This window comes from Candidozyma duobushaemuli, assembly GCF_002926085.2.
Source record: "Candidozyma duobushaemuli strain B09383 chromosome Unknown C_B09383, whole genome shotgun sequence".
Taxonomy (NCBI): Eukaryota; Fungi; Ascomycota; class Pichiomycetes; order Serinales; family Metschnikowiaceae; genus Candidozyma; species Candidozyma duobushaemuli.
The window spans coordinates 1,275,731-1,297,433 of record NW_020289897.1 but is presented as its reverse complement, the minus strand read 5'-3'; the positions used below and the strand labels follow the sequence as shown (position 1 = coordinate 1,297,433).

Genomic DNA, 21,703 nt, shown 5'->3' with positions numbered 1-21,703 from the left:
GACGACCTGGAAGCGAGGGGTAAGGCAATTGAGGAGTCTATAATTCCTAGCCAGGCCTTTTTTGAGTAACTTTTGGCAGCGAGGCTCAGATGGGAATATACAGAGTGGAATTCAATCAACGTTGAATCAAAGAAGTTCGCCTGGTGAGTACATAAAAAAAGGGAGAAATCTACATCGACCAAATCTCAGAACGAAAGCCAGTTGATTGTCGAAAACGGTCTAGCCTCGGGAGAACAATGCCCTCAATACAACGGTTTCATCTAGACTGCCGAAATGAAAATTCGAAACCCCTTTTTTTCCAACCCACAAAATCAACGGCCATTATGACCCAACGTGGGCATTTAATTGCACCTTCCTTCACAAGAAGTGTGCAATAGAAGTGCCCCTGATATGAATAATTGCCAATTGCAGAACCCCCAAATCCAGGCCTTCCTCACCAACCTGCCTTCCCAAAAATCTGCTCAAAATATCAAAATCCCAAAAACCTCCCCATCTATTCCCTCTAAACCCTATTCCCACATCTGTCCAGACCCTTACGTTATGATCGTCTCGTTTGCTCTCTAAGCCCCCTCCTACCCCACGATCCCCACCGGACTTCTTCAAACCACCATACTATTCCAAAACGACACTTCCCAAATCTGCAGAAAATGTCAACATATCTCGACCTTAATTGGACAATTTGACAAAATGCCCCGCAATTGACCACCCTCTCCAAATTGCCCAAACCGCCCGAAGTTTCCAGATCTCCATTGTTTTCCCTAAGCGATGCACTACGAGCATTGTGTGGAAGGTTAAGAAGGGCTTCCACTTGGCTTGGCACGTGCTCCTCGCACGTGGAGATCCACCAAATAGAATTGCCCTTACAAACCCCTCCGTTTACTTTTGGACCCAGAGAGGCTGCTGGCCACAAATGGCTGCAAATGAAGGGGGGCCTTACGATGGTACTGCATACACGTACCGTTTCCGCCCCGTTTCCGCCGGACCGTTGTGCGCCGAGCGTCATTGCGTGGCGGCATCTCGATGACCATCAAGAAATGTGCCCCTTCTGCTGTTTAGGTCAGCCTTTGCCAAGGGTGAGTGTGGCTCCAGGACCCATTTTTTTGGGCGGTCGCCTCTTGTGTGCAGGACATCAGCTTTCTCGGAGCAAAGTCCGAGACGGAGCGAAAAGGGCAAGTTTTGGGTGGGCCAAACTATATTTCTCAGTATTTTCAATATTCCCAAGTAGCCGCAAGCGCTATTTGGTCACTCCTTCCCGGCCATCCCAATCAGGGCAATTTGTAATCTGCCGGGCTGTCAGTGACTATCGGAGCCCTGTGTGCAGGACATCGACACTAGATACTCAAAAATTTAGTCACTATCTATCTAGCAGAGGCTACCACATACTTGTTCCAAACACACCCCGCGGGCCACAATCAACCCTACATATTGTGCATCATTAGGACACACATCCTTTTCCCACTGATTCCACTGAATATCCGGAAAAAGCAACTATATGTCCCAGGGCCAGGAAAACAGTTCCCTTGCTGAGTTGATCAAACGAGAACGAGCCAACCTGATCTCCAACGCTGTGCTCCAGCATCTGAGGCTGAAGGGCAAACGTGTGACCTTTGACGAAAACGGCAACCTTGTGCTTGGGCCTTATAAATACGGTGGCAGTAATTCCAAGAGTAACCAGGGCAGTCATGCCAATCTGGGACTCACTCTGTCTGGCCTGCTGGGCCAGGAGTCTCGTGAGCTGTCTTTAGAGAATTCCGACGACGAGGATGATGATGATGAGGATTCTGAGGAGACAGATTCCAAGAATGAGCGGAATTCCAGCAAAGGCGGATTGGGGCTTTCTGGAAGATCCCATCTGGCTTTTCTGGCAGCGAACTTGCTGGCTTTGAAGCGTTTCAGGTCTCATCCACACGCCTCCACGTCCATGGGCGAGTCCCAGCTGTTGGAAGGTGCCTACTTCTCTCACCAGAACTCCCAGTTCAATCTTCCTGAGTTCAACAAAAGACCGCTTACTGATACGCCTATTGTGTCTGGAGTGGCGTCTCCAGAGACACGGGACCAGAGCGAGAGTGAGAGTGAAGAGCCGCTGGCAAAGGAGGAAAACAGGCATCTCAAGAATATATCCCACTTGAGCCTAGCGGATTTGAATGCGGTTTCTGCCAAGGTGGTTGACGCTTCGAGGCCTCTGAGCGGATCAATTCTGCCCAAGTCAACGGCAAAGGGCGTCAAGACTCTGCTGATCCCAGCGCTAGATGTCAAAGACGCCCCAACTGCTCCTGCTACTTCTCAAGAACCCAAAATTAAGTCCGACTTCACTGTTGATCCTGTTGAGCAGGACAAGCAGGCTGCCGAGACAGAGAAGAAAGCAAAGAAAGAAATGAGCAAGGGCCAGCGTGCTGAGAAGCAGAAGAAGAAGGCAGATGCTAAGATTCTTGCTGAGATCAAACAGAACCTTCTTCAGGATGTTCCACCCGAGCTCCAGCAACAGTTTGAGAAATCTCCATCCATAGAGCAGCTTAAGAGTGTTCTTCTCCTGAGTCCCTTCCAAAAATCAAAGAAAGCATACACACTCAATATCCCGGGCCAGACCTCGTCCAAGACATCTCCAGACGGCCACATTGCCTCTGTCGATGTGGGCTCCAAGTTGGTCATTGTCATGGTCGGTCTTCCAGCCAGAGGCAAATCCTACATCACAAACAAACTTACTCGTTACTTGAACTGGCTTCAACACGACTGCAGAGTGTTCAATGTGGGAAACACAAGAAGAATGGACAAGGAGAACATCCTTGGACCTGCCCAAAAGCCTTTGCCTGACACCAACACTCCACTGCCTCATACTGGCCGGTCTCCAGAAACCAAGGCGTCTGCGTCCCACATGGCTGATTTCTTCAATCCTGAGAACAAGGCATCCAACGATCTTCGTGAGAAGTGGGCCATGGATACTTTGGATAACTTGCTCAACTGGGTACTCGACGGTCCCGGCTCGGTTGGTATTTTGGATGCCACTAACTCCACAAAGAAGAGAAGACTCAAGGTTCTCAAGAGAATCCAGGAGCGGTCCAAGGGCGAACTCAAGGTGCTTTTCATGGAGAGTATTTGCTCTGATCCTGCTATTCTCGACACCAACATTCGTCTTAAGTTGTCCGGTCCTGATTACAAAGACATGGATCCCGAGGTGGCTCTCAGAGATTTTGTTGGCAGATTGCAGAACTACGAAAGGGCATACGAAACCATCGACGATTCCGAAGAGGAAATCGACGGCTTCCAGTACGTGAAGATGATAGACGTCGGTAAAAAGGTGGTGAGTTTCAATGTCCAGGGCTTCTTGGCCTCGCAAACGGTCTACTTCTTGTTGAACTTCAACTTGTGCGAGAGACAGATTTGGCTTACTCGTCACGGTGAGAGCATTGATAACCTTAGTGGTCGTATCGGTGGAGACGCATCGCTTACAAAGCGTGGTCAGCACTTCTCGAAGACCCTTACCCGTTTCTTGAACTACCAGCGTAAGGAGTTCAGGAAGAAGCAGCTCGAGAAGTTCTCGACTCGACTTGAATTGCGTTTTAATGAATTGGCAGGTACCAAGAAGGGCATCAAGAACGGATCAGCTACTGAGAAGAAGGCGAATGTGGGTCACATCCCTACCGAACCAAGCTTCTGTGTTTGGACTTCGATGTTGATTCGTGCTGTTGAGACAGGAAGTTACTTTGACGAGCTGGCCTACCACATCAAGGCTATGCGGATGTTGAACGAGCTTGGTGGAGGCAAGTACGAAGGTATGACCTATGACGAGATCAAGACCAAACATCCGAAGGAGTTCGAGAGCAGGATCAAAAACAAGCTCACTTATAGATATCCCGGCGTGGGAGGCGAATCCTACCTCGATGTCCTTGTTCGTTTGCGTCCGGTAATCAGTGAGATTGAAAGAACTACTGATCACCTTTTGATCGTATCGCACAGAGTGGTTTTGCGTGTGCTTCTCGCCTACTTCCTTAATTTGGACAAATCCTCCATTGTCGACTTGGACGTGCCATTGCACACGTTGTACTGTCTTGAGCTGAAGCCATACGGTACAGAGTACGCCATGTACGAGTACGATGAGCATGCCGACTGGTTCAAGAAGATCGAGCCGGAGCACCAGAAGAACGTGAGAGAAGTCGGCGTCAACTTCCGTGAGAGGAAGTACTCGGTCATTCCTACGGCTCCACCCAGCTCTAACGGTCAAAGAAGAACCACGATCGGCAGAGCCGGAAACAAAGATGCCGTTCCAAGGCAGGTCGGCAGCACTGCTCTCCGCAAGAGTATCAGTCTCGGAAACGGAGAAGGCACCAACGAGCCTGCTGTGCCTACTCCATTCACTGAAGGCGTCAGAGTCAACTCGCTGAGCTCCAGAAAACTTGCTGATTTGAACAAGTTGAGAAACCCTGGAGCCAGCCAAACCTGAGCCAAACAAAAAATACCAATTCCGCTTTTCTCCATTGAGCCAAGGGTGCGAGGACGCCGCCCCAAGCACGAAACTTCCCTCTATTCTCCTGATTACGCCAAGTCATGCTGTCCTCCTCGGCTATCTTGAAGCCACTCTGGACAATGGTTGCAAAACGCGATATACTAATAATAACGACACATCACGAACGAGCCAGCCTACCAACTACGCTTCACTTTTATGACCTTTGACCTCTTTTCTGACTTCCACCTCTCCTCCTAAGCCTTTGCTCTTCAGCCGTGTGGTTGCCTTATTCGACCCGGGGTCTGGGGAAAGACACCCGTACACCAGACCCACGCTTCAAATCTAGAACCGCAAGACCAAACCTTAAACAAGCCCAAGCACGCTGGAAAAACCAAAATAGCCTGAATCGTTCAAAAGCGGTTTTTCGAAGGAAACCATGTCTCTGGATAAACCCCTGCTGTCCAAAAATCACAGGCGTCTTTCCATCAGCATCCCTCCAAACCAGGGGCTTGGTGGGGAGGAAGCGTCAACGAAACAGGCTGAATCCACAGAAACCAAACCGAAAACAGGCCCCCAGCCCGAGTCTGGCGTTTATTCTGCTGTTCCCGGAACACCCAGTGTGCTGACGCCACAGGGCCAGCCTCCACAAGCTCAATCCAGTTTTCCCCAAGTTTCTAGCGGTTCTGGAAGCCAAAATAGCACGGGACAGGGATCTCTGGCTAATCACAGCTCTGCTAATGTTGCTGAAGGTCCCAGCGTGATCAACAAGCAGCTTTTGTCGAAGTTGAACAAGTCTTTGAAGGAGAAGCAGCGGATCATTAACAACAAGACAGACTCGAGGAATCCCGCTTTGATCCAGGATATCGTGACCACGCTGCCACAGCATGCTACGTTTCCAGGTAACGTGAGCTCGGAAAAGGCCGAGAAAGAGAAGGACGACAAGGCCGACAGTGGAGCCAATGACAAGGGAGAAAACGGTAACGATGAACATCTACATCCGCCAGGGCACAGCCGAACAGAAACACCGCTTCTGGGCTTGCCGTCTGTGAACGGTAAGCTGGATCAAGACACGAAAACCAAGACGAAGAAGCGAATTGCCAAGCAGAACTCCACCCGAACCGACTTCTTCGCTGCTAAGCTCGCCTCGGCTGTAGACGACGTGGACACGTCTGACAGCGACGAGACGTTCGTTTACGAAAACAGCAACAACGATTTCGACGGCAGCAACGGCGGCGGCGTTGCAGGACCAGCCATTCTACATCCAGACGACAACGACATCAACAAGCCTCCCACGGGGATCTCTCTCGTTCAAGACAATATCAGCGCCGCTGCTAGTCTAAGAAACCCTACGCCGCTTGGCCTGATAGCCCACAGTCCGTCGGTGGAAGCACGCAAAGAGCTCGGCGACGAGAACACCACTAATAACCAACAACAGCATAATCAACTAGCGCCTGCGGGGCCTCCTCGAGCCGAGCTGATCCACTCTGTCCAATCGTCAAAATGGAATCTCAGAAGTACCGTCGGGACATCCAATACTACACCTCCTTCAACAACGGCTTTGCGTGGACAGCCTCAACAACCCAACGTCATGAACGTTTATGGACTGGGTCTGGGCTCCACCTCCGATGTCCATCTGTACGCCAACCCGTACATTGACCAGAACAAGACGTCCAATCACAAGGCGGGCCGCAAGTCCAGCTCGAACTCTTTGGTTAATCACGAGAAAAGCAGCATTCATCCTCACCAATCACCACGTTACGCAGCCTCGAATCAGAACTTTGGGCTGTCTTTGAACTCTCCTGTGGCTCCCAGCGTCAATGGTGACCGCTACAGTTTCGAAGATGGGATCATGGGCGACGAGGTATCGTACCAAGGCGACGCTGCGCTGGTTTGCACTGAATTCAACAACACAGTCACACAAAACTCGGAAAGCGCTAAACCAGATGATCATTTGGCCAGCCGCAGCTCCGACAGAAACCAACGGTCTTCAACGACATCGCTGAAGCTTCGCTCGACCACTTCCAAGTTGTTCGACAAGAAGGGCGCCCAGCCTCGCCGCTACAGCATCATCCCCGACGACATCGACATTGAGGATTTCGATGACGACCTAATTTATTACGACAACAACATTCGCTTTCCCTACAACAGCCAGAATGGCAGCCACCTCAACGACACCGCGTCGTTGCTCAATAATAATCACCACAGAATGACCCACTACCGCTCGTTGAACTTGTCCAATCCTGGCCCTCGCCAGCAGCAGCTGCTCAACAACAAGCGATATGCGTCAATGGGCTTCCCTTCGCCCACAAGAAACACAAGGGGACCTTCGCAGGGCAACATCTATCCCTTCCCGTACCTGGACCAGAAGTACTATTTTGATCCTGAAAACTACGACGAGGAAGCGAACATCGAAAGTCCTGACGAAATACAAAGCAAGTCTTTCTTCAATGGCCGGAATAAGCTCTCTCCGAGCAACACTCACTTTAGACTACCCCGGAAGGTGTCTAGCGATAGCATGAAAGGCGGTCATGTTAGATGCTTGAAGAGCTTTGTCTACACCATGGTGAGCATCTTGATGATTCTTGCCATTGGCTTCGTGCTGGGTTTCCTTCTTGCGTCCACCAAGGACCTCTCCAATCTATCTATCGTGGGTGTCGAGGACGCTCTTGTCAGTCAAGACGAGTTGCTCTTCAATGTTGTCGTTGAAGCACTCAACCCCGGCTGGTTCACGATTTCCATCGAGGACATTGAGATTGACATTTTCGCCAAAAGTGGCTACGTCCAGGACCCCGACCCTGGAGTTGCCAAGGATCACTCGGTGGAGACGGTGCTTCTCGGCAGCGTTACCAGCTTCGAGACGATATTGGATTTCCAGGGAAGCTTCTTCCAGCGTGACTACCAACAGCAGTCTGGAGAGATCAAGTTGGTGGCGCCGGGAAGAAACCTTACAGGAAGTATCGACTCGGCGATCTTGCAAAAAAGCTTGGGCGGGTATGACGAAACAGAGACGCCTCCGGACAACTCGGAAAAATGGGAAGTCATCCGGAAACATCCGTTTGATCTCATCTTGCGGGGTGTTTTGAAGTACAAATTGCCTTTGTCAAGCAGCGAGAAGTCGGCGACGGTGAACAAGGTCAGCTTTATTGACCCGAACACGTCACAGGGCCTTATTTAGGCAAATAGGATTTACATGGGTTATGTTAACTCGGTGTAGGCATTTTATTTCTCAGATGACAGCATCTATTCGGGGTGAAAGCACCCTGAGTTAGCCAAATATCTTACTATGAAGATCGCCAAACCCGTCTGCAAAGCGAGGTTTAAGCCAGACCTTGAACTCCTTCGGTTCAAAGGACGTTGCAGAAGGATACAGGTTGTTTTTGAATGGATCCATTTCCATTTCGTCTGCGGCACTTAGTGGTCTTTTGATGTGGAAAACGAGAACCATCCGACAAAGCAAAACATAGAATTCCTTGACAGCCAAGGCGATTCCCGAGCATTTTCTCGAACCTGCTCCAAAGCCAAAATGACGAAGGTATTTTTCATCAACGATTTTCCCGTTTTCATCTATCCAGCGTTCAGGCATGAACTCGTACGGTTTCTCAAAAACCTCCTCATCGTGATCCGCTGCAAATGCGTTCATGAGGAGAATGGTGCCGCTAGGGATCAACATGCCATCGAAAAGAACATCCTTGGTTGTTTCCCGAGGAAGCGACAACGGCAAAACCGTGAAAAACCGCATGGTTTCGTGGATCAAGGCTAAAGCGTAGGTTGAGGTGTTTTCACACGCCACGGCGTCCCACGCAGCCGAGGAATTTTGATAAATTTTTATAAGCTCCTTGAAAAGCCGGTCTTGCATTTTGTACCCTTTTGGCGTCGCCAAGTGGCCCATAAGGTGGTCAAAGCTCAAGGCGATGTTGTCCAAACCCGCACTGACCATGGTGAGACAGATACTCTTGGTTTCAGCTAGGGAGAGGCGGCCAGGCTGGGTGAATACTCTGCCAAGGAGGCAGGAGACAGCTTCTGGGTGGTTTTTCTGCAAATTGCGCTGGAATACCCGGAAAAACTCGTCCATGTATTGGTCCCTCGATTTTGCAGCCATTTCTGCCTTGGTCGAAAAGGCAAAGTTCCGAACGCCAGGAAGGTAGTCCTGGTAATTGGCTAGCGGCAGCCGGAGCCGGATAATCTTATTCTCCGTTTCCACAACCGCATTGGCCAAATCGTGGTGGATTCCATACGCCTCTAAGCGGATTCCATAGGTGTACTCCAAAGCACACCCTAAAACGAAGTACTGGGCATGACGGAGAAGCAGCCAATCGTCGTACGGCGTTCTGCAGCCAAAACGGGCCATGCTTTTTCGAAGAAGATGCTGTACGGTTTTTGCGGACTGTCTGTTGACGATCCTGGCTGCCCAATCCAGTCCGACCGTCTGTGGTGAGAGCTGTTTACCAATACACTTTTTCTTGCGCTGGCACGAAGCTCCTGCGGGCGTCAGACCGACTGTGAAGCCCTGGGTCGCCGAAACAACATTGTGGAAAGTGTGGAAAACAGGTCTGGAGCCTGTAGCCAGAGAATGGCGGATCCACAATTCACTGGCATGTCTGTGCGAGTTGACCACGAGGACTGGGGTTGTTCCGAGGCGAATCACGAAAGATGGTCGGTTGTACTTTTTCGACCATTCCATGAAGGCCCTTGCCGGGTTGTTTTGGACGAGAAAAGCGTGGCCGACTATAGGGAAGGTAGGAAGATGGAGGGCGCCTGGAATGGCGGATTTTCGGTTTGCAATGGCCGCCAGGGCGAGGACGGCCGCTAGGAGGAGAAGAAGTAGCAAGAAGAGCATGGGAGGAAGAGGTGGTGAAAGGAGTTTGTCGCTTTTGTGTTGAGGTGGAGTGCAATTTGGGTGGAAGTGAAAACATCGTCTGGAAGGTTGGAGAAAGTCTCATTGGACCAGCTTCCAATACTGGGACCTTTGTTAATTTTTGGCTAAATGGGGGAACCAACCTTGATGCTCATTCTTTCACCAATTATGAATTGTACTTTGTGAGGTACTTGGAACCCACGAAGGGGATCACAAGGATGCTGTGAAAACTTGCTTCCTTCATTCATTTGGAATGGACACGTCGTATTGATCTTACAGCGATCCATCTTTCTAATCATAGGTCCTATGTTCCAATGAACCCGCCAGTGTAATGTGCTACTTTGGTTGTGCTTCAGTGAGGGAGGATGCTACTCAGCTCCATCTTTACCAAGAATGTTGTTGTTCAATCATCGATACTAGAAGTGGAGACTTCTGTGGTCAATGAGCTGAATGGGGTTTCAGGATGGCTACCATGTCAATGCAATAGTGAGGTGAAGTGGGTGGAAATTTTTGGTTTAATTAACATTAAGGTCGCTTTGTGTTTTCCTTATTGATTGCTCGTATACCTTGAAGATTAGTTATCGCCTGAGACATCCACCGTTTTCGGTTACTATGAGATCAAAGAAACAAGGGCAGCACCAAAAAGTGTAGCACTTATAAGCATAATGAATAAGTTGTACCACTGCTTCCTTTATTGCTTTGTTGAAGTTTCTCTTGGATGGTTCTCTTGGATGGTAATGTGGCATGAATATGGTTCCAAGTTCAGTGCTGTGAAAGACAAACAACACTACTAAAGAGATAGAACGATAAGAAGAAGAACATAACTAGCCTTCTATCTGACTCCTAAAGAACCTGGCTTTCTGAACTGCATCCACTGTAACCATAATAGGACTCAAATTGCCCCACCCCTCAAGAACTTGCACACTTCGAGTTTCAGAAATACGAAGGCCTTTTGATATATTTTCCAAAGCGAAACCTTAAACTTATCAACTTGGAAAAGAAAGGATTAATCAAGAACTCTGATCTCCATCTTATACCCCTCATCAGGACCAGTCTTTAAACTAAAGGCTCAGATTATTTTGGTTTTTGGGAAAAAGGATCCTATAGTTGATGATGTGTTTGATGATATTTATGATGGTCCGGGATCATCATACCCAAACAGAGTGATTCAACCAAAGAAGCTGAGTTGATTGCCATACATTCCACTGTTAAAGAATTGGAATGGTTATTGTTCTTAAAAGAAATTGGGGTACAGCAAGAGAAGATCAATTAAGTCTGGCAGTCAGGCGATGAAGGTTATTGCTAATCGGAACCATCTATCAACCAAAGAGAGAATTCCAATTGGGACAAAATTGAATGCCATACGGGCCTCCTTTATTAGGCCTCTTTGTGTGATTGGTGTTGAATTCAGGTTGCTGGTGATCGAACGTTGCGCTGAACTCTATGATGATTACCACCCCAAAAGAACAATAATTCGGTGATTCGAGCAATGAAAGCCATGCTTTTAGCTTGAGGAAAATCAAAAAGCAATTGGGGGAGCTGGATTCCTTCTACTTCAAGTCGTTGTTAGTCTGGTGGTCAAAATCGTCCCAACATTTCGTCAACCAAAAGAAATCCGGCCACAATGCTGTTCCCGTTCCCCTTGAATTTTCAGTTTCCCCTTGAGTATTCAAAATCTCTGGGCTAACTTCTCAATTGGGAAATCCAATAGAGTCCAAAACGAGCTCTGTCTGTTATCATCCTACCAAATTCTCCAACCCTACCTTCCACCAGCATAGCCTCCACAGTTTCGTCATGATGCGCTAGACCTTGCCAATTGTTGCCCTGGATGTAAAGTTGCCAAACTCAGTCCCCTCTACATGACTCGCTTTGACTCACCCTGTGAACTGCCCATTTCTCCACATCAGTATCTCCACAAAACCCTAGACAGGGTCTCTTTTATGATTACCCAAAGCAAACAAAGCCCTCCAACAATCAGTTGGTCGCGTGCTCCCAGCATTGTGCAACAATCTCGGTTTCCAGAATCACGGAATGCCGATTTTGAGCTATTGTGGCCCGGCAGAAGCGACACGGTGTTTTGATTTGTGGAATTTTCAGCAAAATGGAATCAGCAGAATGGAATCAGCAGAATGGAAATTAGCAAAATGGAGTATTAGCAAAATGGAGATCTTGCACCATCAATAGCCGAACGGTTGTTCAAGTACAGTCGACTGCTCAGAAGAGAAGGCAGTCACAATTGAATTGCAGACGTTGAATGAAACAGAGAAATTCAGGTTTTTTTTTATTTTTTTTTTTTTATGATAAACTGGAACTGCCCATTGGAATTGCAATTGCAGCCTCTACATCCTAATTGGGCCTCCATCAGCTTTCTTGGCTGAATCACAAAACGACTAAACCACCAAGCCCCGACCGTGCGCCTCTTGTTCTTGGTCCAGCTACCTCCAAAACGCCAGCAGCAGCTAATATAATATTGCTCCCTCGTGGGCCAAGCGATAAGGTGTCTCAGTCGCACTTGGCAAAATCGGTTACGAGTGGTTATGAACGACGGTTTCGGGAATCTGGGTAAGCGAAGTGGGTAAGCGAGACGTCGAGGCAAGCGTCACAAAGCCGGTGGCAACTCGCAGGCATTTTACGGAATACTGGATAAGAATTGACTCTGCTGCAATTGAGTCTACCTTTATTGCAATTGAGTCTACTTTTCGGCAATTGAATTGAATCTGCCTTTCCACAATTAAATCTACTAATTGGCTAATTGGGAATGGCTACTTGGGGATGGCTAATTGGGGTTGCTAAAAAGCCTGTTCTGGGACTTGGAAGCCACATGTATGTACGACTACTAAAGCGTAGTAAGGTGTAGCGAAAGAGAAAAGTGACCGTTTCTCGAAAAAGTCGGAATCCCGGGCTCTGGCTGTAAGCTGCAGCGGGGAGTATCCCCACAACCTCCCCGATAAAGCCAATCCACTTCAAAGATAGTGCTGATAATGCAGCGGATACGCTTTTCCGGGGGTTTTAGAGACCCAGGGCTGCTGGTACCTGTCCGAGGCCGTCATAGTCCGTGCACTGCAGGCCCCAAAATCGTCCAAGTTAACAAACAAGCAAATCAAGCTAAATACCCCTTCCAAGTAAGTCAAGCTAAATGGCAGTAGTAGGAACGGTGGGGAAGGCTTAGACGGAGATGCTGCCGGATTTGGCCAGGTGCAGCACGTCACCGTTGATCCTTGGGCGGTTTATCCGCTGGCGCGCATGTGAGGGAAGGTTTTCACGAGATTGCAGCATATCCATCCCGGCATGTGCTGCGTTGGAACTGTGGGTGGGAAAGTTGCTCATCTGTGCTCGCAACAACCGGACATATGGAAGTCTCCAAAGAGGGGCGGCAGGTCGGGAGAATGTCAAACAAATAATGGTACTTTTCAACCGCCTCTGCCGTGAATGACGGGAACCCACAGGAGCGATCGGCGCAAAGCCTCGCCAGACAAAGAAGCACTTGCGAGGCGGTCTTATCAGAGCATAGCCAAATCATATTTGAGAACCCCCAAAAAGTGTGGATGCCCGCCCGGCAAAAACACGGAAAATTGCAACCACCGTTTCCTCGAAATCTCGACACCTTGAGCGATTTTTCTGCCTCCTCCACCCCTGGCTACCAGCAGGGTGGGAGTGTGGATTGTCCCCGGGTAAACATCCCCAAGCTGTATTGTCTGCATTATCTAGGCTCGAGAATTGAAGCCAGGACGCCACGGTGGACCCGGCACAAGTAGCCTATTTTGCATTCCCAACGCCCTCGGATCGGGCCGTCACGTGGAAACCCCAAACGCACAAAGCAGTCAATATGTCTTGCGGATTAACTGCCAGATCTCTCAGATAAGCTTCTGTTTACGGTGGGAAGCGGAAAGAGGCTGTTTTTTTTTTTTTTTTTTTTTTTTTTTTTTTCTTTTTGCTTGCAGGCGCAAATGAATTGTGTCAAAGTGAAAAAGCCACGGGGCTTCTCTGGCTACGTCACCTCGAGAGTAACGGGGTTATCCTGTGTTCCAATTGGCCCAAACGGCCTCAATTGTCACTTGTAGTGGAGGGTTTCTTGTTGATCAGATCTGCAGCTGGCGGAATGCTCCAGATCCGTAAGCGAGCGGTAGTTTTCGTGACAATGGGGTGGTGCTTGAAAACGTGGTACAGAGGTGGTTTGTGAGTATCGTAGTTTGCAATCACACAATCAGATAGCCGAGTTGGCTGAGACACAAAAGGCCGGACAGTGAGACTCGGTGTGTATTTTAAGTGAGCATTATTCGTGGAAGCACGTTTTCAGCGGTTTTTGTTATTTTGTTTGTTCGTTTCGTTTCTTTCCTTCTCCCTGCCGTTTCTCCTCACCTTCTGGAAAGGTTTGACCAGATTGAGTAGCCATTTTGACACGGATAATGGACACACCCTCGATCTTTGACATAATGGGGGCGATAAATCGCTCAACTGTGGTGCCGGCATTGTGCCTCGTACACCGAGACCGCCAATAGCTGCCTATGCGGGATTCTACGTTGTACACTTACACAAATGCGTTTAGTTTCACCACAATGGTCTGAAACGGGGTTCGGCGGGTATTTGGAGAATTGCCCGATTGGTCGGGAAGCCGTGTCCGAGTTGGGGAAGTGGGCAGAAGATCTTAGCGGAGGCTGGGGTCACGGATTTATTCACTCAAACAGTGCTACTAGGTTATTGGGTGGATTGGTTTTGTTCCACTTGCAAGTAAGCGAATAGTCTCTCAGCGTCCTGTACACGCGGCGCATGCCTTTAGACGTGGAGGTATTTCCGAGGGCAGTGTGGAGGGCAGACCTCAGGGGGGCTTACCGCGGCTAAACCACCAACTTGCTTAGGCGGGCCCGGCGAGGCTGAAGCCTGCACGCAGCCGTCTCGAGTTTCTGCGATCTGCCCTCGGAATAGTCGCACCGTCCTCCGGAACCTCCCTACGCTTTAGTGGAGGGTCGACCTGCAGACACGAACCTGTCACCGTATCTGCATGCTGGCTTGTCGATCTGGAGATGTGCATTGCAAGATGAACCGGCTGTGTTTCGTCACTACTCAGACTCCAGGGTGTTTTCAAATGTGACGCTTTTTGTCTGCCTACGGCCGGGCTTCATTATGGGCGACCAGCCTCTCGAAAAATGCCACCACGTGGGTGTCACGTGACCCCGCTTATACGTCATTCCCAGGCTACAGCTTCTACGCCCGCCACGGGCGCACTGCGAGCCCGCTCCAGTAGCGGGATTAAGCTGCAACTTACGGGCGGCTCAGTGTGTTATTGCTACAACGGCCTCGATCGTCCGGCGCCATATGCAAGTAGTACAGCATGCCGTTAATGAAATTATTAAGTGTCCTCCCATACACAGTCACCCCGGTAGTCGAGGGCAGTTTGGGGACGCGGGTACGCCATATACGCTGCATTGTGCATGGATGTACGTTACGTTCCCTATGCAGGCTGTGCATGGCCCCAATTCATCCATCAAAGGGTTTTTTTCGTCGCTCCTGCAGGCCCCAGAACCACAGGCCAGGATATCACAGCCTGAATCCCACATATATATAGGCGAGTCCCTCTAAGTTTCCCGCCTTTTTTTAAAAAATAAGGGTCTCCCCAAGCCTATAAACTCCACACCTTTTAGATTTCGCTGCGCCTCCCGCGCCCACCCCGCAAACGCCTCTCCGTTAGCCGATAAGGCCTCTTCCCACGATAACGGTTTATTATTGGGCTGATAAGGTTGATTTATTTTGACAGGTTTGCATGGCTGACGCTGGGAAGATCGTCTACTGGAACTGAGGAGATCATCAAATCACTGAAACGTCTGCAAATCTGTTTCTGTCCATTTCTGTCATCGGTTACTTATAGATCATCCTGAATCGGCGGTATCGTGATAGTCAGCCAACCCAGCGTACAAAAAGGCATCTGGACAAACAAGGATCATTGAAAAACGCCAGATCCACATTACCCACTACAATTCGCCGTCAGTTCTCCCTGCTGACCCCGAACCCTCATTTGATAGACAAAAGTGTCACAAAGGCCCATTTACTTGGCTCTGAAACGAACACCCTCCGACCTTCCCTAATTTCAAAAACACAAAAATAAAAGCAACACTGATCTACAATGTCGGCCCCCGCAGACTGCGCAGCGAGTACTCCAAGAACGGCTGCAAAGAGTGCAAAAGACGGAAGATCAAATGCGACGAGTTCATCAACCCGCCCCTGAAGCGATAAGGAAAATCAACAAACAGGGCAGAGTCGCCTGCTGGCAGTGCACGAGGCTCCGCAAGGAATGTGAGTATCCTTTGAAGGGAGAGAAGGTGGCTCGTGTGAGCCGAAAAGCCATGATGGAGCAGAAACGTCAAGAGGCTGCTGCAAATGGCGATGCTAATCCGTACGGACAAGCTCTACCTGGTCACGGCATGAACGGGCTTGGAATTAATCAGAGCATGAACGGCCACATGCATGCGCCTGCTCTAAATGGCCTTGGCCAACCCGGAATGAATGGTCTCAATGGAAGCTTAAGTGGACAACCCGTGAACGGAGGTTATGGTCTCAATGGCTATGCTTCACAGAATGGGCCCAGCTACCAAGGCCAAAGCCCGCTTAGCGGCGGATCCACATACCAAAATGGCCTCTATCCTCAAAATGGCCCTAGTGCTCCAAACAGCCTCAATGGCTACCTATATCCGCACAACGCCCCTGCTGCGCCCAGTGCTCCTAACAACTTCAATGGCTATGGGCTTAATTTTCAAAACGGCCAGAACGCCTTGAACGGCGCCTGGGACCATAAACCCATACGGCTTCCTACTCCTGTGAACCGTCCCGAAGCCACATCGTCAGCAACTGCCTCTTCCACGACGGAGCCACCGGAACACGACGATCCGCCGCTTGACGGTCTAGCCTTCTACGACCAGCTGGACCTCACGCTTCTAGCGGCGGATTTGAACAATCTTGTGCTGGACATGATCTACGACGTCAACTACGAGCCCAAAACGGATCTGGAGCTGCAGCCGACGCCGCCAACTCCAACTTCGGAAGACAACGAGGGCAACTACTACGACTACATACCGAGAAACTTGCCGCTCGGGTACATAGAGGTGAGGAAGCATACGGAAAAGGCGTTTTTGCACGAGTTCTACCGTGAGTTCGCAAACATCATCTTGCCCTTCAACGCATACGATGCCTCGGCCAGGTCCTTCTTTAATCCTGCCAGAGACATTTTGCTCAAGTGTGCTCACAAGGAACCTTTCCTTTTGGCGGCTGTTTTGGCTCAAGGTGCCAGGTCTGTCTTCTCCAAGCTGGCAAATCCAGACGATGAACAGGCCTACTACTCGTACCTCCTGCGTTGTCTCAAGCTCCTCGGACCGGCTCTTGGGGATGCTGGGAAAAACGGCTTGGCCTTGGTGTCCAACATCGAGGCGGTGCTTTTAACGGTGCTTCTTTTGACGTCTTCCAACGCTGTCAATGCCAAACAAAACTGGAGACCACACCTTCGGGGCGCCAAAGACCTTCTTTTGAAACACAACAAAAACCGCCCCCTCACACGCAAGCTGAAGGTGTTGATCTTCTGCAAGTACTGGTTTGTCTCGTTTGAGATTTTGGCTGGTTTAGGCCTGAAACTCGGCGGCACAGTCCACGTTGATGAGGAGCTTGATCTTTTGCTCAACTACGCTGATCCATACGAGGTTCAGGTGCTCACAGAGCTCGGCTTGATTTTGCCTAATGGCTTCAACCTCATCGGTGGTTACCACAACGACTGTGTGCCTCATTTGAGAGACCTCATCAAGCTTCTCAATAGGGGCCGCAAGAAGAGCCTAGACGGAGTTTCAACTACCGATCTGAGCCCTGGTGCTGTCTCTGGTGCTGGCAAGATTCCTGACATCTCAATCCAGTCGACCGAGTGCATTCGTCTTTTGGGTGAGTTTGAGAGAGAACGCAACAAGGCTTTCTTTTCATCCACCACCGTGATGTCTCCAGACGACTTCCCCAACGGCGTGATCCCTCAAAATTACCTTCTCGACTCAGCTACCGTTGAAGGCACCAGAAAAATCGTCAGCTGGCTGGACATCTCCCAACAAGCCTATTGTTTGGCAGCTCTCATCACCATCTTGACTGACTTTCTTGGTGTAGCTCACAATCTGATTCCCGTGCAAGAGTTGACAAACAAGCTTCTTGATCTCGTGTCGTTCGTTGAGTCACCTAACGGAGAACCTGTGCTTTTCAAGTACGCCCCTCTTATGGTGCAATGGCCTGTGCTGGTCGCTGGGCTTAATGTGGTGAAAGCAGAGGATGTCAAGGCAGTGGAGAAGTTCTTCAGCGTGGCTTCTGAGGTTGGATCAGGATCTGCCGGGCATTCGTTGAAGACGATCCACAGACACTGGAAGAGACGGGAGTTTGCCTTCGACGACAGTGAGGAAGAGCATGTTGATGTTGTCAACTACTGATGTGGATATTAGGAAGTTCTTTTACTGGTGTTGGGTCACAGACTCAGCGCTCTATGATTGAACCATAGAACGATGGGGCTCTGGCAGTCCCGTCGATAATTAAGAATAATAATAAAAAAAAAAAAAAAAAGAAAAAAGAAAAAAGAAAAACCAAAAAAAAGGAAGAGCAAAAGTTGACAGAACTTCAAGTAGCTATTAATTGTTTGCAATGAATTTGAACAAACCCGATTTCTATGTGTTTAGCAAATACAAGATACACGTAATAAGCTTCTGCCGTAACTCTAAAATTCCGATTGTCTCCAAATACGAATTCTTATCTCGAGTGGCTCCAGTGCCACTTCTTATCAACATCCCGTAAATCCGAAAACGCCAAACCTTATTTCCGGTTGCATAGCCGAAACCCGTCAAACCTTAAAGATCACCAATTAGACTTCCGATCACTCCGTCATGTGCCTCGTCTATGCTGCATAGCATTAAACTTTTGACTTGCGACGGCACGGCTGAAACTTAATTGTAACGCACTGCCCTGTAAATCGGTATTCTTGCGTTCGTAAATGGCTACTTTTTCAGTATGGAGCCACAGTTTCATGATCAACAAAGAACCCAAACGGGGTGGAATTACGATCGTGTTTTTGTGTCATCGGCAAGCTTTTCCACATAACCTACATGCCTGAGGAGGGGAATGTAAAGAATTTTTGTGATCCCAGGGTGGAGGAGATGTTGATAATCATGCACAGACGGGGTGAGGTTACTACCAGGATGAGGAAGGGTAGTTAAGGGATCAATGAATGCAATTTCCTGGAATTAAATATACCTCTTTTTCTGCATTTTCAAAAGAAGGGGCTTGCAGGGGCTTGGACTTTTCAGCCCGTTCGGCTCTTTTGGGCAGTTTCCACCTGAATACGATATCTGTCAAAAAACCCTATTGTCAGGTCGACAATCTCGTCTAAAGCTTCCAAAAAAGCTTCCTAATACACTTAAGCCTCTAAGGCCATGTGGCTCCGCCTCGGGTATCCTAACCACGGTTTGCAAAAAACCTACATACCTCAGAAGACTACAAAATTGCAATACTATAAGCTCACTTCTTCTTTGCTGAACGATAGCAGCTGTAATGAAGCTTTAAGTTCCAGGAAGATGAAACCAGCTCAGCTTGTCACGAGCTCATTGATATATCGAGCTTTTATTTGAAAAGTTTGATAAGGAAGCTTTTAGAAGAGTCTGCAATACTACAAAATTGCAATACTACAAAATTGCAATACCACAAATTGCAATACCACAAATTGCAATACCACAAACTTGCCTACAAAACTTCGTCTAAATCGTCATTCTACTCAACCAAACTTTTATGGGGATTATGCCTCCAGGAGAAGCGTATACCAGTTGAGGTTGTTTCCCGCAAGCTGTAATCTAGTATCGTCGACTTCCCTTTCATCCTTCACGAGATCCTCCTGGATCTTCCAGCCTACTCTTTCAGCACCGGTTCTGGCTCCATCGAGATTTGCGGAAGTAGGCCCAATTCTCAAACTGGCGTTCTTTCCCACCATGTAAAGAGGCAACTCCTCACACCACTGGAGGTTGTCAGTAAGACAAGGGAATCCTCCCACAATGTCGATAGGGTAGTCGTTGATAATCTCGTCAAGGAAACCCAAACCGTGCAAATCGGGCAGAATACCGGTAGCACAGATCACGTAGTCGGCATCGACATTGGTCACCTTGGGTTCCATGCCTTCTTCTCTGGTAACAAGATCCATGTTCCACATTTGGCTGTTTTCGTCAAACTGGCCGTTTTCCATCGTGGTGTACTTCATAAGCAGAAGACGCTTGGCTGCCTGGTGCTTGTTGATTTTCATGTGGTACTCTGGGTTGATGGACCCTCCTCCTCTGGCATCCAAAATCAACTGGGCTCTTTCCTCGTCGGTGTCAAGCATGTAGAAAGCCAGTTTTTTGACATTTCTGTACTTGGTGACCCAGTCGAGGTGGAAATCAAAATGCTTGATTTTGACCGGACCACGGAGGACCAAAGTGACGTGGATTCCTTTGAGGCAGGCAACGTGGGCAAGTTGTGCTGAGGTCAAACCACCGCCGATGATGACTAAGTGTGGTTTGGAGGCCATGGGAGGTTTCAGTCTCGGTTTTTTCGTGGACAGGTCTTTCATGGATTCGGCTGGTTGGCTTTTAGAGTCCATGGAGGGAATATCCGTGGGGCCAATGTCAGCCATTTTGTTCTCCACAGTGGTTTCGTTTTTCATAAAGTTTTCGTTTTTCATGGAGTTTTCACCTCTCATTGGCATTTCGTTCTTCATTGACGTTTCCTTCTTCATTGACACTTCCTTCTCCATGGAATGTTCCTTCTCCACTGAGGAAATGGAGGACATTGAGGAAACGGAGCCCGGCTTTTCTCCCATTTTTGGCAGACTAGGGCCAGTCGAACTCTCGTCATTCTCCTCGGCCATCTGCTTTTCATCCATCATGGATTCTTGCCTCTCCATAGTTTCGTGCTCCATGGATTCCTCCCCTCTGGCCTTTTCTTCCATGGCCTGCTTCTTTTGGGCCATCTGCATTTCCTGCTTTTTCTTCTCCTCGGCCATAGCCATCTTCTCCTTCATCTCCTTAGCACGGGCCATTTTCTTCTTGGTCCGCTTCAGCTCCAAGTCGTTGGCAATATCTTCCTGAGTCATCTCCACCGCCTGGGTCTGGGAGGTTTCCATCTTTTCAGAATTTTCAGATTTTTCATTGACCATCTCCCTCGGTGCCATATCCTTCTTCACATCCATGGCTTCTGCCTTCAAATGGTCCATCTCCTCGGGCTTCTCTTCCATTTTTCCCATCTTTTCGATCTTCTCCTCTCGAGGCATCTTTTTCGAAGAATCGTCTCTCGAACCCCTCAGTCCAGCACGCTTCTTCTCCCTTTCAGGCTGGATCTTCTCGACCAAACGGGGATGTGGAAAAGGCACCCTCTCATAGAAAATATCTGTCGTGTGACATGAAGCATCCAAACTGGGCTTCTTGTCGCCCAATCCGCAAATTGGATAGTTCACTTTTCCACGATGTCCACTGGCGACAACGCAGGTTTTGCAACCATACATCTTGCCGCTTTCCGTCTTAATGACAAAGCCCTTTTCAACGTGGTTCCGGTCGAAAATGTGCAAATCCGTGTACTTCATGCTCACGACTTCGTCCTTACGAACACAATTGTGCAAACTGTAACGGTCGATAAGATCATTGCAGAAATCACGGAAGAATGGCGTCAGTGGACGGTAGTAGTCTCTCCAGTCCCGCATGTTGATGTCCACAATGCCCAGACGATCATGGTTTCTGTTGCTTCCGCCAGCCTGGTCTCCAATCACAGCAGGTTGTTTGTTGTGCTTCTTTTTCATGGTTCTCTTGATCTGGTGCTTCAGGTACTCTTTTCCCACGACATTCTGGATCTCCATAAGATCACGTTCCCGCTTTGTGCTATGAGCATACGTGATCATTCCGTCGATGTTCACGGGATCCGGATGAAAGAACATGGGCAGCCGTAAATGGGGAATCTGGCACGATCTGAACTGGTTGTCCCAGCCTCCCATGAACAGATCCAGAAGCGCATCCAAAACGAGGATATTTTCTGCCGTGAGTTTGGTAGGTGCCACGTATTTCAGCGTTTTCGTCATGCCCTTGTGGATCGTGCTGACACGGGACCCCCGGGTCTTCAACCAGTGGAATCTCTGGTGCTCCTCCTCAGTGTATATGGAACCAGGAGCGTTTTCACATAGTCTCAGCGCCACGGCAAGACCACACGTGCCGCCGCCGACAATGACAACTTCAAAGAAGTTTTCCAGGTGAATATCAGGACAAGAGTCGAATTGAGCCATATTGTGGACTCTGGGGAGGTGGTGGGTTTTATTTTGCAGCCATTCCTGCAGGGACAACCACCCTGGTGGTCCACCGATATGGAGGTTATCGGGCGTGACAGGCTGGAGTAGA

The 21,703-nt window shown here is 49.0% G+C and overlaps 5 protein-coding genes across 5 annotated transcripts; 3 read left to right on the top strand and 2 right to left on the bottom strand. All coding sequences in view use genetic code 12, as the record gives it.

The window, feature by feature from the left end:
- Nucleotides 1–1,492: 1,492 nt before the first annotated feature.
- PFK26 (Pfk26p) lies at nt 1,493–4,438 on the top strand (the record flags this gene model as incomplete). The annotated part of the gene is made up of 1 exon (XM_025481937.1): nt 1,493–4,438. One exon carries the CDS (start codon nt 1,493–1,495, stop codon nt 4,436–4,438), a length of 2,946 nt encoding a protein of 981 aa, XP_025336555.1.
- A 439-nt stretch (nt 4,439–4,877) lies between these two features.
- On the top strand, nt 4,878–7,616 carry VAC7 (Vac7p; the record flags this gene model as incomplete). Its single annotated transcript, XM_025481936.1, has 1 exon — nt 4,878–7,616. The coding sequence occupies one exon, from the start codon at nt 4,878–4,880 to the stop codon at nt 7,614–7,616; it is 2,739 nt and encodes a 912-aa protein (XP_025336554.1).
- Nucleotides 7,617–7,706: 90 nt separating this feature from the next.
- CXQ87_003459 (uncharacterized protein) lies at nt 7,707–9,278 on the bottom strand (the record flags this gene model as incomplete). Its single annotated transcript, XM_025481935.1, has 1 exon — nt 7,707–9,278. One exon carries the CDS (start codon nt 9,276–9,278, stop codon nt 7,707–7,709), a length of 1,572 nt encoding a protein of 523 aa, XP_025336553.1.
- Nucleotides 9,279–15,634: 6,356 nt separating this feature from the next.
- Nucleotides 15,635–17,737, top strand: CXQ87_003458 (uncharacterized protein; the record flags this gene model as incomplete). The annotated part of the gene is made up of 1 exon (XM_025481934.1): nt 15,635–17,737. One exon carries the CDS (start codon nt 15,635–15,637, stop codon nt 17,735–17,737), a length of 2,103 nt encoding a protein of 700 aa, XP_025336552.1.
- Nucleotides 17,738–19,089: 1,352 nt separating this feature from the next.
- Nucleotides 19,090–21,591, bottom strand: CXQ87_003457 (uncharacterized protein; the record flags this gene model as incomplete). The annotated part of the gene is made up of 1 exon (XM_025481933.1): nt 19,090–21,591. One exon carries the CDS (start codon nt 21,589–21,591, stop codon nt 19,090–19,092), a length of 2,502 nt encoding a protein of 833 aa, XP_025336551.1.
- Nucleotides 21,592–21,703: the final 112 nt, after the last annotated feature.